This window comes from Haliotis rufescens, unplaced genomic scaffold (assembly GCF_023055435.1).
Source record: "Haliotis rufescens isolate VD_foot unplaced genomic scaffold, xgHalRufe1.0.p SCAF_3, whole genome shotgun sequence".
Classification (NCBI taxonomy): domain Eukaryota; kingdom Metazoa; phylum Mollusca; class Gastropoda; order Lepetellida; family Haliotidae; genus Haliotis; species Haliotis rufescens.
The window spans coordinates 63285815-63305076 of NW_025964001.1; the positions used below are offsets into that span (position 1 = coordinate 63285815).

Consider the following 19262-nt stretch of genomic DNA (forward strand, 5'->3'; position numbering starts at 1 on the left):
GCTAAAACAAGGTCGGCTCGGAGTCAGTATACTGTGTCTGAATGGGATATTCATGTTAAACTGCGGCATGGTATCTCAGTGAGCTAGCACTATAAATCGGCATCAGTTCGGACTAGTACAAGCAGCAACACAAACACACACACGTACATGCACGTCGTTATATAAGTGCAATAATCTTGGACGCGACGTTAAACCCCATTTCACAACCTCAAACGAAGTTAAAGAGCATCCATCTCTTTCATATTACTATAGTTATGCCACGACAGAGTAGCTACAGTAATATGAAAGAATCGGGTGTTTCTTAACTTCTCTTGAGTAGTATATTTCCTCTCAAATCATCCTTCTGTCAACTGTAGGTGTTAACAGAACTCACTTGTGCATTTTTTTAAGTAAAGCTTTCGAAAAAATTATGCAAGACATTTCCAAATTTGATGCATCAGTGACTAAAGATATGACAGATGCAATTCCTATTTTGATGTGCACCATATTTTCCCGTGTCTTTTTAGGTGAACAAATGACTAGCATCTCTAATTGATAGTAAAGATCAAACGCATGATCCTGGTATTATTCGCTATAGCTCCAGCCTTTGGTGTTTACTTTTAAAAACTTTTTAGATACAATTCCCTTTATATAAAGATTTCAAGCGTCATACAACTCTTGCTCAGAAGTTGTTTGATCAAGGCTATAACATACGAGGCTCCAGTGAAGCTTTCAAAAAGTAGACATGTGGCTGCGTTTCCACATTTGACGCATCAGTGACAAAAATGATGTCCGATGTAGTTCCCTATTTTGACTTGTACCAATTCCCGTGTTTTTTTCCGATGAACAATTGATTTGCCGCTCAACTTTTCGCGAACACCTGGTGGCATCACTATTTGATAGTGATTCATAAACACCTGCTCATGATAAAGTCGGTATATTAGCAGAGAATTCTTGTGAATATGGAAAGGGCTTTGTCGGTATATTAGCAGAGAATTCTTGTGAATATGGAAAGGGCTTTGTCGGTATATTAGCAGAGAATTCTTGTGAATATGGAAAGAAATTGTCGCTTTTATTTGCGGAATGTCATTTGTAGCCTCAATAATTGACTATTGATTGGAACTATCATATATTGCTGAATACAACAAATAAATATAAAAGCTGAATTGCGTCAATATAAATAAAGCTACGAATCCATTTCCATAATCATAAGAAATCCGCTACACAACTGGGACTATGTCAGAAGAATGTTTTCCTGAATCATTATAAAATAGCGATAATACCACTTGTTTGAGAAAATGTGAGCATATCCTGTCATCAAAACGCGCAAAGGCAAGGCAAGTATTCCATGAAAAACAAACCACGGGAACATATGGTACTAATCAAAATAGGGAACTGCATCGGACATACAGGTCACCATCAAGCACAATACAACGTTGCTGGAAATAATGCCCATTCAAACACACAGATGTGAAAGTTTATAGAAGACACATTCATGATGCGGACTCGATTGTACTCGCGTTTTCCTGTGCGTAAAATCTCACTACACCAGGGTCGAGAACCAATTATTCAGATTATGATGAATGAAAGCATTATTGATATATACAAATAATAAATAAACTAGCAATGTAACCATACTAAAACAGACAATAATCATACAGTATGATCTATTCCAGTCAACAAACAACCGAAACACCTAAATATTGTCAAAGGATTCCTTGTGCACATCACAACTGGAGCCCTGTCAGAATTTAACATAAATTGTTTTTATGTAACTAACCAACGAGGAGAATGGAATTTGAACGGGTCGCGTTTCGTGAACATGGGATATGCTAAGGGAATACACAATCCAATTTCATGAAGTTGAAACCAGAAGAACCGCGGGCTTACTGAAATAGTAAAATTAAACGATCAATGTACCCACTGCTTAAAGCTATTTCAGCATGCGTGAATATTTTTTATGGAACCACCTCTGAGCCAAAATTGCATCATAAATGATATTAAGTGTCGCCATCTCAACTCAATAACAAGAAAATCAGTCAATTGGTTATGCAGCCAAGCTTAGACAGAGGGCTGATGGCAAATCTGTATCTAACGTGCTTTGCTTGTGTTGGAGCTTAATAAGCCACTCGTCATAGAGCGTTAATTATATCATCTCGCAGACTATGGCCACACAAAGCACGTTGATAAGCTTCACAATCGCAGGGGCAACAATCCCAGCCTTTGACAAGAGTTCAGCAATCTTGATTAAAAAGTCGCCGCACATGAGAAGGAATCCTTTTAAGTCTTCTACTCGGGCTGAAAGTTTCTCTGCAGAGTCCACGGGACATTGAAATCAATTACATTGGCCAGCAATTGAGGGAAAAAAATATTCCGAATCAATTGCCAAGGAATCCGAAAAAGTATATCTCTGTGATTAGGTAAACAAAGGCGACCATCTCGTAGCGCCGAAACTACATTAGACCCATTGGACTTGCACGCGAGGGCCTTTCGTGTCGCTCGAAGGTAATGTGCCTTCGTTATTATAGGGTCTTCCTGGAAAATGAAATTCGATTTTAATATCTGCGAAATCGTGTAAAATGAAGTGAATGGGATTTAGATTGGGATTTCCTTGTTTACAATTCGTCAAATTGCCACCGCTTATTTAATTATAGGTAATTCTGGCGCCTTCGTTTGCGCATTACGGCTTCGGGAGCCGGGTTAACCGGCTACTTCAGTCGACTGCCGTCTCCAATGATGACTTGGCAGCAACTTAACCCCGGGGGTCATCGGAGCAAGAAATTATAGCGGTGGAGGTCACCTACCAACTTGTGCTCTGGTTCATGAACTTAGCTGAACTTTGAAGACTGTCATTTGAAGAATGTCTTTCGAAATCCTAACGAAGAGGTCTTGCTTTTTGTGCGTTACTTTCGGGTAAAAGTGTTTAATAATGTTGACATACGTCTTCTGTCATCACAGAATGGTTTCTGACGACGGTTGCACAAAGCGTTCTTAACGATGGGCGTGAGGAACTCTAATACTTTAACATAGAATGTATTTGATCAGTCACGCGTCTATGTGCGCAAGTAATTATTATAGAATATTTTCACACAAAGGAAGGAATTGCCATGGGCTACCAATGTAGCTCGTGCTTTGATCCCTATTTAACAGACCGCTTCCGTGGCCTAGTGGTAGAGCGGAAGGTCCGGGGTTCGATCCCCGAACGCGTCATACCTAAAGACGTTAAAAGATGGTACTTGTTGTTACCCTGTCTGGCGCTCGGCTTTAAGGGGCTAAAACAAGGTCGGCTCGGAGTCAGTATACTGTGTCTGAATGGGATATTCATGTTAAACTGCGGCATGGTATCTCAGTGAGCTAGCACTATAAATCGGCATCAGTCCGCACTAGTACAAGCACACACACACACACACACACACACACACACACACACACACACACACACACACACACACACACGTCGCTATATAAGTGCAATATTCCTGGACGCGACGTTAAACCCAATTTCACCTCACCTCGCCTATTTAACGCTGTCTTAGAAGTGTCACACTTGTATAATAAATTAGGTTAAGTGTAACATAAATAGAACATGGAATCGTCTTTCAACGCTGACGTTTTTAACCTGCGTTGGAACCTTAGTTTCAAATTCGTGACATCATATGCAAATTGGATATGAATAGTTAGTGAGTGTATTTTCAAGTGGCTTTTAGCAATATTCCAGCAATAGCAGGGAGACATTAGATATAGGCATCACACATTATGGGAATTGAATCCGGAATGTGTCCCGGGATATGACTACAACCGACTTATGAAATATCCGAACTTCAGGAGTTATACATGTCACGTCAGTTAAATCTAAAAACTTATTCACAGTTGTTCCATGTTTGTTTGTTTGTTGTTTTGTTGATTAACGTCACATTATATGACGGCAGTCTGTAAGTAAAATAATCGAGTTTGGACGAGACAATCCAGAGATTGATATCATGAGCACCTATCTACGCAATTGGGAGACGATGGCATTCATCAACCAATTTTGCGAGCCTGACCACCCGATCCATTTAGTCGCCTACGACAAGCATGGATTGCTGAACACTCAGAACTTCACGGGGTTGATTGGTTCTTGTGTAGATGGGACGGTCTTGTTGTTATGAGGTTGATAACTACCAATTTTTACGAAGATTTCAAAATACGTCCTATGAATCTTGTTCAAAAGTTGTTAATCAGGGTTACGTCGTGAGTGTGTGACTGTTTTGATTGAACCCGTTTCGCGAACACCTGGTGTCATTTTTGTGCTTGTTTGTTTATATGTTTTTTTATCGCTTCACACACCTAGGTCTAACTATATGATGGCAGCCTGTAATTAAACATTAATTAATATTATGAGCAACGATCCATGCCGACAGGAAACGATGATATACAAACAACTCAGTAAGCGTGACCACCCGATCCATCAGAAGCCTTATTGGACATGCATGGGTTGCTGGGGACCAACTCGAACCCGGAATCGTAGGTTAGGGTTTATTGTATGTATTAGTGCAGAAGCGGATCCAGTATTTGGATCATCACCTGACCCCCCACCCCCACCCCCGCCCGCTGGATCCAGTGAGGGGGTGGAATTTGTGACGTGTGTCAGTACAAGGAAGCTAAGGGAAAGTTAAAAAGTAATAAAAATAGTAGAGGGGTGGTTACAATAGTTGAGGAATGATTACGAAATTTATAATAGCCAAATTGGTTCAAACATTTTGGGTTGATTTGACGTCAGCGTTATCTGACACCCTTCGCTTTAATCCCAGAAATAGTAAAGTAATATCTTCCATTTTCAACGAAAGCCCATTGATTACGATTAATTGTTTTAAATTAGCAGTAATTATCACACAACGAAATAGTCGGAATTTGAATCAAATTCTACAACTTTAATTTCATTGTGATAAAGATCATGTATAAGCCATTGTATAAATCAGTTGAAGTTAAGAGAACATTAGTCTGTCATACAGACCCTGAAAGAAATATATCCAATACAGACCATGCAAGTCTATAATAATGGGCAAGTCTAGATTACTGCAGTTTCAGGCAGATGAAAATTGAAGAGTCACTGGGCTCCTTTTTATTTGTTTTGTATTGAGATAATTTTACGTTTTTTTCTGTAAAATATTTTCATTTCAGAGGCTAGATGTTAGTCTAACAGAGCATGGAAACATCATTTTGAGCAACCACATGGTTCTTCTATGAAAGTAAATACTATCAAATAAAATATATGCTAGTTTGCACGCATGGTCGTTAACAGTTGCAGTAGAGCAATTTCTGACGCACAACACTACCCCGATAAAAACAAATTGTATTTAAATAAATCCATTTGTAATTCACATACAATACAAATTTTATTCTGCACTTCAAACAATGTTTCAAATTGTATTCCAAAATCTGTTCAATGTATCAGAGAGATTTGAAAACTTTGTAACTCGTTTACTCTCAAGATATTTCTGTACATCACCACGGAATTTGCGGTTAGTTATGACACTCTGAAATAATTATAACATTCCCCAGGATTACCTGATATATTCTCCGTTATTTGAGGCGTTGTGTTAAGCACACAACGCTACATTTTAATAGCTCTCATCTTTAATACCTTCTTTGCTGACGGCGTATAACTTGCATTCTGTTAGACTGGTTGTCTCTCTCAAATGCGTCTCCTGGCTAGTTAGTTCATGCCATTACACCCTGATTGGTCAGGAACACTTCATCAATATCCTACAATTACCACCACGCCGTCTAAGCCCGTTTTACTGCTATCAATCATACCCCGGCCAATTCCAACACATCTTGTTTTATTGGCGATACCTTGCTAATCGCATACGCCTAATATTTGCCTGATTTGAGGCGAGATAGGGGGAGCTGTGCCACCTACTTCTCCTAGCTACTTAATCATCAATATTGAAGAATCGTTGAGCCGAGAAATTTAACCAATGGCTGTATTGAAAGGGTTCCGACAATTGGCGATTACGGTGAATGACACAGTGTTCAATATTCGCGATCTGGAGGGGCGGATACTTTTGCCGTTTTATCTGTCCAGAGACGTTCTTGTTTTCACACCGTGGGATAAAATATGTGGCTCTGCTCCGTCTGAGTGAGTTGTGTTTCGCGTGTGACGGACAATCGCGGTGTCGTCTGCTCGAGCGGATGCCGTCTATCTCTTGACGTTGATAGACCAGACGATGAAGTGCGGAGCCCATCAAACTCTGATGACCAGTCTGCACGAGCACGGACCTTTGGACAACAGGACTTTTGCCTCCCTATCCACTTCAGCTTCTTTTTTCATGGAACCCAGAAAGAAGACTGCTTTTTCTATCCGTGATTTGCTGGGTCTGAGACAAAACCAGGAGAGAACACCCAACTCCGGGTCTCCCAGTGAGTTGAGCCTGACCCACAAGTCAAGCCACCTACCCGACCCCCGGGCGTCCATCTACTCCCTGGGGGCACCCCCCTCACGGCAGGCCCACCATGGGGGCTATCCCTACCCACCCTGGGGATCTCCCCTCATAGACTCACTGACCACTTCTGGACAAACTATTCTCAACTTTAACATTTTCCAGGCTGCCAATAATAGAGAATATGGTAAAACAGGTAAGTAATGTTCGACTTTCGTCGCCCTGTAAAATATATAAACCAATTTCTGTTTGAATAATCAGCTTTATTTTTTCAAACTTTTCAAACTTTCTCAATGGTAAATGTGTCATTTACCATTAATTTCCCAACACAATATGAGAGGTTTTCGGTAATGAAATATGTCATTGGATTTCAGATGTAGACGACAGAAAAGCACTGCCTCAACAGTCAACATTTGAGGCACTCCATCTTTCTCAGCCTTCTGGAAAAAAGAAGAAGAAGAAAAGACGACACAGGTATTATTGCTATCAATCATATTTCATAATTTCATATTTATATATTGCAAAGTGCTACTTCAATCACTGACTTGAACTATATCGATCAGAAATGTAAATAAATATACAGTTACGGATCGAACATTATAAATTCCATAATATTATGACCCACCATACACTTAATACTGGAAAATTATATTATGTTGTTCCCTTGCATTATTATCTTTTCCTTACTTTGCATGATGGGTAAATTGTAGACCAGCAAATTACCCGCACAAATACAGGGTATATATGAGTATCAAACACCCCTCCCCTCCGAATAATGCAAGGGTGAATCAGCTCTTCCTATTCCTCTTTGGCAGTGGTTTGGAAGTTTTTCCCAGGAAAACCTAATTTGAAATATTTCATTAAAGACATTGCAACTCGTTTCACATTAAACGTGTGATTAGTTTGAACTGATCAAATCATTTGTGTTAGCGTTATAGAAAACAATTAATTCCCGCTAACCTTCATCACTGTCTATCGTTAATTCATTAATCTTGTTAATGTTTTTTAGCCGTGATCTACGAAAGATTGCCAATTACTCAATGGACATGTTTCACGTGTAGTCAACTTGTAATAACGAACAATGCCTCGTTGCTAATATAACCATTCAATAACCTTTGTTCTCACGCGTGTATCCCGCAATCATTAAACAAAGTGTAATATCGATCAAAAATCGATTCCAACTGGTCCGTCGTTCCCTCTGACTGATTGGAGTTGTGTGTTTAGATTACATCTGTGCGAATGTGTGTTGCATATGGTTTCAAGTGATTAATTTCATTGATACCTTTAATTCACTTACTTTGAGCATGCTTGATTAATATAATGGTAATATGCATTTATATTCATAAATATTAACCGGTTTTTATTGATAATTTTTTCACATTTATTATCGGATCAAATATGTAAAAGTTCAATTTGGGATGTTTTATAGAATATATTGTTTGTGAAAATTGAACACATTTTCAATCGAATGCATTTGAATGTATCGTCTTTGTTTGTTTGTTTATTTGGTAATTGCATTCACGTTATGCATGGATATGCATCATGAATATTATTTTCACGGGATTATGAGGATAAAGGTTTTATAAATGATTGATTCTGTGCGCACATGTATGTGTAATGAACAGAAATTAGTGAAATTTTATCAGATACAGAGAAATATTATATACAAAACGAATGTCATAGATGAAAAGCCGACGTACTATTCTGAAACGAAATGTTAACAAAATAATAATATTTCATCACTTTTAAACATTAATCTATCATTTGAAACATTAATTTAGTTCTGAAATCTCGTTTATCAACCTTAATAATTCACATAATTCAAACGTCAATTTATAATGCGTTAAAATTATACTAAACTTCAAATTTTGAAAATAAATGACTGATATACAAAACTGCCAAATCGTGCTACATGGCGAACAACAAACTTGTACTGGATTGTCACGGGTAAATAATTGCATTGCATGACCATGTTACATCTATTGACTCGCGGATTCAATTGTAGTTTGTCTCTTCGTTACAGCAGAATGTTTACCACACATATTTACCCAAATGTGTAATTAGATCCATGTATATTTGTAAGCAATGTTTAACACTGGATTGAATGAATGAAACCCGTTGCGAGACATTGTTTAGTAGTCTGGTATTATTCGAGGAAATTCTATTCTCTCCTCGTCGGGACCACTGTCAATGGCAATTAATAAATGATATGGTGCTAATTACTGTATATATGTGCTATCTCATCCAATAACGTCAAACGTTCCAATATCAAACTAGCTTTGGTGGTTTAATGTAAACAGTCTGTTTGGGTACTTTTCATATGATATTTGCCCCTCAATTAGCTGATTGCACTGAGGGAATCAGTGTTGTCAGTGTTGCGATGTTGAAGAATTGTGTAGAAATTCTCATTATATCATTTGAACGGTTGAACGTCTAAACATAATGAGAAAATATCTTTGTCAAAATATAAATGAAATAGTTTATGTAATGTGGCCGAAACTCTCATAAATGTTCTGATAAATAAAATTAATATACAGGCATGGTTTCAGGAAAATTGGGAACATTGTACTGTTCAATTTATATTTACGAATATTTATTATAAAAGAGAACTTCGTGCTTGATTTTCTTAATTTTCAAATTATGAAATCAGTTTATGTTAATTTTAGCACATATAAAGCGATATATAAGCTGAATTATGAATGCTCAAATTTATGTCACCATTTGTGATTCTACTATCGTTGATTCATTTCATAACAATCGCTCTGTAAACTGAATTCTGCGTATCGATTATATTGATTAGTGAACCAAACATAATTTTTCGTGTAAACGAACGATAATACACATCGTTTAAGAAAACATTATTTAAATTAAATATTCAGTTTCTTCTCACGTCCGATGCGTTGAATTGGCTGAATTACTTTAATCGAATACACTATCCCCATAAACGACCGCCGTTCCTTCATCCATATATGATACAGCTAATAGCAGATAATTAAATAATTCAAATGACTAATCAAGATATGCATTTTATATCAAATAGATTTAACTAGGAGATCTCGATCCATGTGAAATGTCGAAACATGTTCAATTGCCTAAATCTTTTCCAAACGAAATGTAGGAATGTGAACATTTTATACCTCACTTTGGAATTACCTTGAATTATTCTCCTCTTGCTCTGGAGAACCATGTGCAGGAATGCTGTAACGTGATCTAACCAAAAACCACATCGATCACTTTTGTGGATAATCGATATTAATTCGCTGATTATCTGATTTTCTCGTCACCAGTTTAAGCGCTTGCCGAGATTTCTTCGAGCGAGTATTTGAATGTACGGGGAAATGGTTCGTGGTCTTAATTTTGACGCAGTTGGCCTCAAAACGTCAAGCCTCCTCTTTAATGTGAAAAATATCCTACCATAGTTAACGTTGAAACTAACTCGAATGGTATTTGGACATGAGGCGATTGGTTCTTAATGACTTTTGTGTTGCATGTATGGTTTACACTTTAGGTAATCAACTCCATCCTTTAGATAATGATTACCCTGTTCGATATTTTACAAACACTGACGCGGCTTACATAGAAACACATTGAACGGTCTTCTGGTGTTGTATGTTGAGAGAATAGATAAGGTGATGACACAGTACGTCCTCATTAAAATAATTCGCTTTTGCGAATTAAATGTATTGATGGGAATTATTATGCACTTGTGTTACTTGGTGGTAATTAATATCGTATAAATAGATATATTAAATTTGAATGTTTTAAAAAGCAAATTGAAAGCGTTAATACTTGTAGAAATTTAATACGATATTAAATGAAATTGCAACATACAATTATACACTTATGAAATATACAATATACAGTTATGAAATATACAACATACAAGTATACATTTGCTTATGAAAGATCTTCTTTCATGAACGAATATGAAATTTTGTAATGACGATGGTTTGGTAGAGATTGGAGGTAATATTGTACTCCATGTTCGTGCATGTAAAACAATATATTTTATGATAGGACTATTTTCCCCTTCAAATTAACAAAATGCATATTTTCTGATTACCTAAGGCATATGCTTTCAAAGTCGATCACCGCCGTTAATAGATGAGAACATATCCGTCTGTACCATTGTCCAAACTAATAACACAGTTCTGCATGTGTCAAAATCAATATTAATATAAAATTGTAATTATTAGATACCCCGTCACGACGACAAACTTAGAATATTGGAAAAATAACTTACAAAGCGATATGTATGCCAGTGCAGTTTATTTGTCAACGTGTGCATGTCACAAGGCTTATTCATCATGTTACCACGCGACCACTGAAAATTAACGATGTCATTTGAGTGCAAATTCCATTTGATTAGAATTCAAACCACACACCGATTGTAAAATGATGTCATTTCAAGAGCGTTATAACCGCTGCAAGATTATGCATGTATGTATATTACTCATGTGTCGTGTATATAATCCGCACAACGCTATTGAATAAACAATAAGTGTTCATTAATACAAAGCTATGCTATTGATGAATTTAATGTAAATGTATATCAAATTATGAGCTGTAACCAGCTCGTTATTATGCTTTATACAAGTGAACACGGTGTTGTCGTCGGGGGCAGTGTGATAGCCTAGTGGATAAAACGTTTGTTGGCGCACGCGGAAGGTCCAGGTTTGATCCCCACATGGAAACAATGTGTAAATAAAGCAACAAAACCTTAATCATATCGAAGAGAAATCTCTGCAAGCCGATAGTACGATTCCGACTATATCATAAGCATGTGTTTATGAATCACTATGAAATAGTGATGACACCGGGTGTTCGCGAAAAGGTTAGCGTATCCAGCCCGTATCCACCTGTTACAAACACACGCAAAGGCAAGTCAACTGTTCACATGAAAAACAATACAGGAAGTCAAAATAGGGAATTGCATCGGACATCATTTTTGTAACTGATGCTTCAATTTTTAAAGCCAATTTCTGATCCCCCGCCCTGATAGTGCTGGGATGTTGTCACTCACTCAATCACTCACTCACTCACTCACTCACTCACACATCTTTAAGTAGGAATGTCAAGGTTAAAGTCAAGCTGCAAACAAAACACGTAATGGCTCAGCGTAGTAAAGACGATGTATTTGTGGTCTTAGAGAATAAAGATGTAACCATTCCGTTTCTTGAAACCATTTAGTCTATACATAGAGAAGCCTATTGTATGTGAAGTACAGCTGTACTGGATAATGGCCAGTCGATCTTGTCTCTCTCTCTTCCCAGTCGTCTCCCTGCTGAGAAGGACTTTCCACTGATTTATCAACTGTTTTAAAAGGCTTGGTCCAAAATTGGTTTGTTGACCTGAATGACAGTTCTTGTAATGTGTTGCTACCTCCTCAACTGGCACAAACTCAAGATGTCGAGGCAGGTTTTATGATGAATTGCTAGAACAGACCCCAGACACAACCATTTTGGGATAGTATGATTGACCCTTCTAGGGGACCACTTGTCAAATTCAGTTACAAATGAAGGGGGTATGACAATGGTTGATCTAAATTAATATGAACCGACAATAACTTCAGGAGGCACTATTATTAATGTCTTCGTGCCCATTTCTCGTCTAGACGTTTGAATGTCTTTGAATGTGACTCAACCCAGAGGCGGTCGGGTAGCCTAGTGGTTAAAGCGTTAGCTCGTCACGGCGAAGACCCGGGTTCGATTCCCGACATGGGTACAATGTGTAAAGCCCATTTGTGGTGTCCCCCGCCGTGATATTGCTGGAATATTGCTAAAAGCGGCGTAAAAACATACTCACTCAGTCACTCACTTGACTCAGCCTTGCTATTGCTGCATATTGACTTGAGTCAACGTTTAACGACATGTATGGTCGTTTCAGAAGTGGAGGCAACACTTCAAAGCATTTATTCGGAAATATACCGTTGTGACATCAGGCATTTCCAGAACAGGCCGGCCAGCACCAGTTGTGCATGAGAGTCAAGGTCATGTTATATATGAGACAAGATATAAATCCGGGCAATAGTTTTCGTTTAATGACATTCTCAATATGACAAGTCTCCCAAGCTAAATTGACATTTGCATCCAAAGATCATCACGTATGACAGCACTCCAGACCACAAGCGTGGCTCGAAATGTCACTGACACACTGCAGCGGGTGTCGATGACAGAGCTTGCAACAGTGTATGCTTTGATAACTTTTGTGATGCTTGATCGAGTTTTCAATCTCGCAGAAACAATCAGTTTAATGGCATATTAAGAAGGTCATATTAAGTGTCAACGTCGTTCCAGGGTTTTGAAGTCCGATACCATGCTGGCGAATGGCGCAGGATGCGGTACCTTTTCTTGAACACCTGGTGCAATTTCTATGTAATGGTGATTCATAAACACATGCTTATGACATAGTCGTATAGTGTTTGTTTGTTTGTTTGTTGTTTAACGCCGCACTGACCAATATTCAAGCTATATGACGGCGGTCTGTAAATAATCGAATCTGGACCAGACAATCCAGTGATTGACATCATGAGCATCGATCCACGCAATTGGGAGACGATGACATTCATCAACCAATTTTGCGAGCCTCACCACCCGATCCCGTTAGTCGTCTCTTACGACAAGCAAGGGTTGCCGAAGACCTATTCTAACCCGGATCTTCACAGGCCTTCTCGTACAGTGCACTCATGATATCTAAGCAGAGAGTTCTCATATTTATTGGAATGGGTTTGAGGCTTTTATAAAATGATTATTACTGATAAAAGATAACTATGTTTGCCGATGTTACCATTAACGTTCGCACGTGCATATATACATTCATATGTTGGTAATGATTAAACACACACATGTAATACAGTTGACAGTGAGTTTTGTATATCATGAACTTCGTCTTCTTAGGTGTGTTTTAAAAGTACTCGTGATGTATTCCTCGTAAATGTTGAATGTATTGTTTATTTATACCAATATATGTCGAATACGTCATTCGAGAGTGAGTGAGTGAGTGAGTGAGTCGGGTTTAACGCCGCTTTTAACAGTATTCCAGTTATATCATGGCGTGACGTCATTCGTATTGACTCGTACAATACCCCTTGGATTCCGGGTTAGAATTGGTCCCCAGAAACATGTGCTGGTCATAAGAAGCGACCAAATCGATCGGGCGTTCTGGTTCGGTGACTGAGTTGATTGCATGTCATCGTACCCCAACGGCGTGGAATATTGTTCATAATATCAATCACTGGACTGTCTGGTCGAGATGCATTACTTACAGGTCGCCGTCATACAGCTGGAACTTTGCTAAATGTTGTGTAAACAACAAACAAACAAACAACTTCCACTTCTCTATTTACATGTACGTCAATGCGACGTTTCAGTATACAAGTGCTGTTTGGCAAGCTAGTTATCAATAACTGGATGGTGCATGGTATTGCTGAGATACATTGAGATTAACAAAAACCATAAACAGGGTGACAGACGGGATGAATTTTTTGTTTTGTTTGTTTGTTTGTTGTTTAACGCCGCACTCAGCAGTATTGACACCAGTATGTGTTGGTTCTTGAATTTGTAAATTCCATTTTAATATACCTTTTTTTATGAGTCAGAAATACGAATTTGGATACTGCTAAAATATTCACTTTTCTAATACACGAAGAGAAAGTTTGTTTGTGAATAAATTTTGTTCGAATGAGAAGATAATGCGTTGGAACAATTATCCCTTCTATATAGCTCCGTTTATGTGATATTGTAGGTAAATGCCGTATCTATGAAATCATTGTTGTTGCAATCATTGTAGATATAGCAATTGATGTGTTTTGCGTTGACAGACAAAGTATATTAATTCTAACTTACAAACATGTTAAAATGTGACGTTAAATGGCTATTATTTCAAACAAAAAACAACCATACATCATGTCACGTTCTTTCCAAGCGCCTTTGGTTGATAAAAAACAAGACCGAAAATCAGTTTGGTGTTCGAACGTTACCGTGTAAAAAATACACTTCCGGGCAAATGATCGTAAACACTTGAAAATTGAGGAAGAGAATATATGGATGTCAGCTTCTTTATTATGAGAAACACAACGTTTCGGAGTATATGCTTACTCCTTCATCAGGAAGGATGATGAAGGAGTAAGCATATACTCCGAAACGTTGTGTTCCTCATATTAAAGAAGTTGACATACATATATTCTCTTCCTCGTGTGTATCACATCTAAATACCTTTCAAAGACTTGAAAAATGGATGTAACTTAAAAAACCGGTTATCAAGCGTTACTAGGCGCCGAAACACCACAAATTAAGGTTCAAAACACAACAATGATACTCGTACCTAATACATCACCATCGAATAACCATTTCTTGTTTGTTTCACTTTCAAACATGGGTGTATACTTTCTTATGCCAGGTGTTTATGTCGCATCCTCGGAAATAGAGAACATATTTAAATCATACTCAGCGTTTATCTTTAGTTACATCGTGACAGATACAGTTTAAAAATAACACTTGTTGGTCACACGCCAACATGAAATATTCGGTTTCTGTTTTAAGTAACAGAAATAACGATATGTATTGTTTTAGAGGTGTTAACACGTCAACAAATTATTGACATGTCAACAGATGTCAACTGCAGTGACGGATGTTGCCCTGTGGTGGTTGCGTCAGACGTGATGGACGATGTCACTCACGACGTGTGAACTGTGTAACGATTTTCCAATTTAGGAACATGTGTTTCCCATTACAGTCACGTTCAAGGCTCGGTTAACTAATTTCAAAGCGTCTGTTGTTGAGACATTCAAAGGGGCAAACTACCATATATGCGACACAGAACATGTATATATTTTAATGTATTAGAAATAATTATATAACGATTAAGAATCATGGATTAATTCTACCACTGTTAACACAGTAAGCATTTTCGTGGCAGTAAAATACTATTTCTGGCAGCGGTAGAACCTTTCTGATTTATCAATTATCGGCGATTCCTGTACACTCTATTTTACATTAAGGTACAAGATGGCTCTAGTTTTAAAACACTCATTATTGATTGAACGGTTCATTCTTATGTTTTAAATGTAGAAAGTTAACGAATACACAATGGTGGCTGAGTGCGTTAGATCGCTGACTTTGTGTGCTGGCGATTAGGTGCCTCACTCTGGCAGTGTGGATTCGAATCCCGGAAGGGACTCAACCCAAAAAAGTACGAGAATCTGTACTTTACTAAGAAAGTGTTATCCCAAACATAACATTTGTTACATTTGACCACTTTCTAAATGGCATTGTGTTTTCATAGCTTTCGGCCATGGGAGCCGTGCCAATTTACGCTTGTCAGAGGGGTACTCAAAGTACGTGATCTAGACAACCAGTTGTCGGACTTTCATTTTGTGGAAACCTCGGTGGCTGAGTGGGTGAGATCGCTAACTTTGTGTGCTTGCCATTAGATGCCTCACTCTGGCAAGTGTGGATTCGAATCCCGGAAGGGACTCAACCCAAAAAAGTACGAGAATTTGTACTTTACTGAGAAAGTGTTATCCCAAACATAACATTTGTTACATGTTAAAAAGTTAACGTCAAAGAATAATAAGTCTCGATTATCTGTCGAAAGAGATTCCATTGAGCGTAAAAGTCAAAATAGTGATGAACAATATGAATGGATCACTGAAAATCAGTGTTGACACCAGGTGTTCGCGAAAAGGGTAAGCATGTCTTGCTCCATACTGTACCTATATATTAGGTATATGAACATGTATAGGAAGATTTTAATAGTGCCACAAAAATCAGTCATATAAACCAGAGAACATAATCAAGTCTAAAAGAAGTAATGTGAGACACAATGTTTGCAAGCAGGCTATTCCTCATCAGGATGGTAGAGACGGTGCTCGTCCAACTGCTGATACCGTGTTATTGAAACAAGTCGTGCTAAAATCATCAATCTTTTTACACAATGTCACTTTTGATAAATGCATCCTCATAATAGGTAATTGGATAATATAATAGCAACATTTAGAATCTTCATTATCCGGTTAATCAATATCGAGTGCTTCCTATATTTGCTGTTTCAGATTCTAACACGTGCCTATTATCGCACGGCCACAAATATACCTGATAATGTATGACGCCTGCTACACAGGGGCCTGGGTGCCGTTGGAGAAAGCGATCTTAGCGCTCAGGAGATTGTAACTCCCATACCTTAACATAGGATTACGACAGTCGTAGCGCTAAGGTTGTTTTGTACAACGGGCCCCTGTGATCTTTCTGACAGCGCAAGGGGGTTCTTTCAAATTATTCCTTTCACGTTGTTTAATGATTTTGCCGAAATGGTTTATTTATGAATTGAAATTACTGAACATGTGAGGTATAAATTATCCAATATTACCATTTGTTAATTTTTTAAACTCTTTATTTTTAAATGTGTGGAATGTCATCACTGATTTACAGTGATCCGTTTACATAATTTTCACCACATTTTTGCCTTTAACGCCATTGTTATCTGTTTCGGCGGAAAATCGAGACTTGTTATTCTCTGGCGTTGACGTTATATCTTTTTTATGTATTAAGCTCCGTGCCCAAGGAGCTGGTGACAAAATGACATTGTGATACAGATGCAGAATTGTGATTTCATTAAAATCTGATCTTTTACTACTATTCGATACCTCTCAGTATGAAGATCTTACGACAGCCCCATAGGAGGTCGTGACAGGTGAACATCGAGGCTTCTAAATTGTCTGCAGTATTTCTGTATCTCGAAAACGAATCGGAGAGTTCCTAATGCCAAGAAAAAAGCCCGATGTGGATAGTAAATACATCTTGTCGTTTTGGAGCGCCCTGTACGATTTCTGTGTCTCGAAAACGAATGTTATCGGAGAGCTCCTAATGCCAAGAAAAAAGGCCGATGTGGGTAGTGTATACATCCTATCGTTTCTGAGCGCCATGGCATCTACACACAAAAAAAGTGGACTATCGAGGGAATGTTTGTGCCATATGTTGTTTGTGCAAAGACAGATATTTGCAAATCGAGGTCGTAAAGAATCGTTTTAGAAAGCTGATATCTGATTGAGTCGTGAACCCACGCATCGTTCATTTAGATTGGGTGTCAAAGTTGAAATTCACCTGCTGCGATCTACTGTGGATATGTCAGATATTGACGCAGAAAGGTGTAAGTGCTGTGTGTTATCATTCACTGATCAGGAATGAGGAAGTTAAACGAAGAACATTTACCTTGAAAATATTTTGTTTGGAATTCGTTACATCCCCTTTGTTATTTGTTCAAGGTTTTATGGTACGATAATCTTGTGCTCTCGTTGTTCAATTAAACATTTTACATAGCTGGTAAATAAAAGCAACAGAAGCCGGCCTTTCCATAATTATATTTTAGAATCAATTATACAACTCCTGTTGTAGGCAAGTCAATTCTTCACTTGAACTGAAAGAAATGAGTTAACTCAAGAAACATAAAACATATTAGTTCTTGGTTGTCCTAAACAAACCAACTTTCGGTTGTGCATCTCCATCAATGATGTGAAGTAATAGAAAAACAACAAGTTATTCGCATCACCATTGCTTTCAGTAATTAAATACTGAATCCTCTTTACCTGTACTTTACTGATTCCTTTGCCTGTACCTTACTGATTCCTTTACCTGTACCTTACTGATTCCTTTACCCGTACTTTACTGAACCCCTTTACCTGTAGCTTACTGATTCCTTTACCTGTACTTAACTGCACCCCTTTACCTGTACTATACTGCACCCCTTTACCTGTACCTTACTGATTCCTTTACCTGTACCTTACTGATTCCTTTACCTGTACCTTACTGATTCCTTTACCCGTACTTTACTGAATCCCTTTACCTGTAGCTTACTGATTCCTTTACCTGTACTTTATTTCGACCCTTTACCTGTACCTTACTGCATCCTTTACCTGAACCTTACTGCATCCTTTACCTGTACCTTACTGATTCCTTTACCTGTACCTTACTGATTCCTTTACCTGTACCTTACTGATTCCTTTACATGTACTATACTGAACCCCTTTACCTGTAGCTTACTGATTCCTTTACCTGTACCTTACTGCATCCTTTACCTGTACCTTACAGCATCCTTTACCTGTACCTTACTGCATCCTTTACCTGTACCTTACTGATTCCTTTACCTGTACCTTACTGATTCCTTTACCTGTACCTTACTGCATCCTTTACCTGTACCTTACTGTTTCCTTTACCTGTACTTTACTGATTCCTTTACCTGTACCTTACTGTTTCCTTTACCTGTACCTTACTGATTCCTTTACCTGTACCTTACTGATTCCTTTACCTGTACTTTAGTGAACCCCTTTACCTGTAGCTTACTGATTCCTTTACCTGTACCTTACTGCATCCTTTACCTGTACCTTACTGCATCCTTTACCTGTACCTTACAGCATCCTTTACCTGTACCTTACTGATTCCTTTACCTGTACCTTACTGATTCCTTTACCTGTACCTTACTGAATCCTTTACCTTACTGGTTCCTTTAGCTGTACTTTATTTCAACCCTTTACCTGTAGCTTACTGCATCCTTTACCTGTATCTTACTGATTCCTTTACCTGTACTTTACTGCACCCCTTTACCTGTACTTGACTTCACCCTTTACCTGTACTTCACTGCACCCTTTACCTGCATTTTACTGCACCCTTTACCTGCACTTTACTGCACCCGTTAACTGTACTTTACTGCACCCTTTTACCTGTACTTGACAGAACCCTTTACCTGTACTTTACTGCACCCTTTACCTGCACTTTACTGCACCCTTTACCTGCACTTTACTCCACCCTTTACCTGCACTTGACTGCACCCTTTACCTGCACTTGACTGAACCCTTTACCTGCACTTTAC

General features: G+C 38.2%; 1 protein-coding gene across 1 annotated transcript in view; it reads left to right on the plus strand.

Annotated features, from left to right (window-relative positions):
- The first annotated feature begins 5790 nt into the window (after positions 1-5790).
- Positions 5791-19262, plus strand: part of LOC124132378 (visual system homeobox 2-like) — a 36334-nt gene continuing 22862 nt past the window's right edge. Inside the window, exons 1-2 of the mRNA XM_046496266.2 lie at positions 5791-6597; positions 6776-6875. Of these exons, the coding sequence (XP_046352222.2) occupies positions 6189-6597; positions 6776-6875 (509 nt within the window). The 5' untranslated portion in view covers positions 5791-6188. The remainder of the gene's footprint in view (positions 6598-6775; positions 6876-19262) is intronic.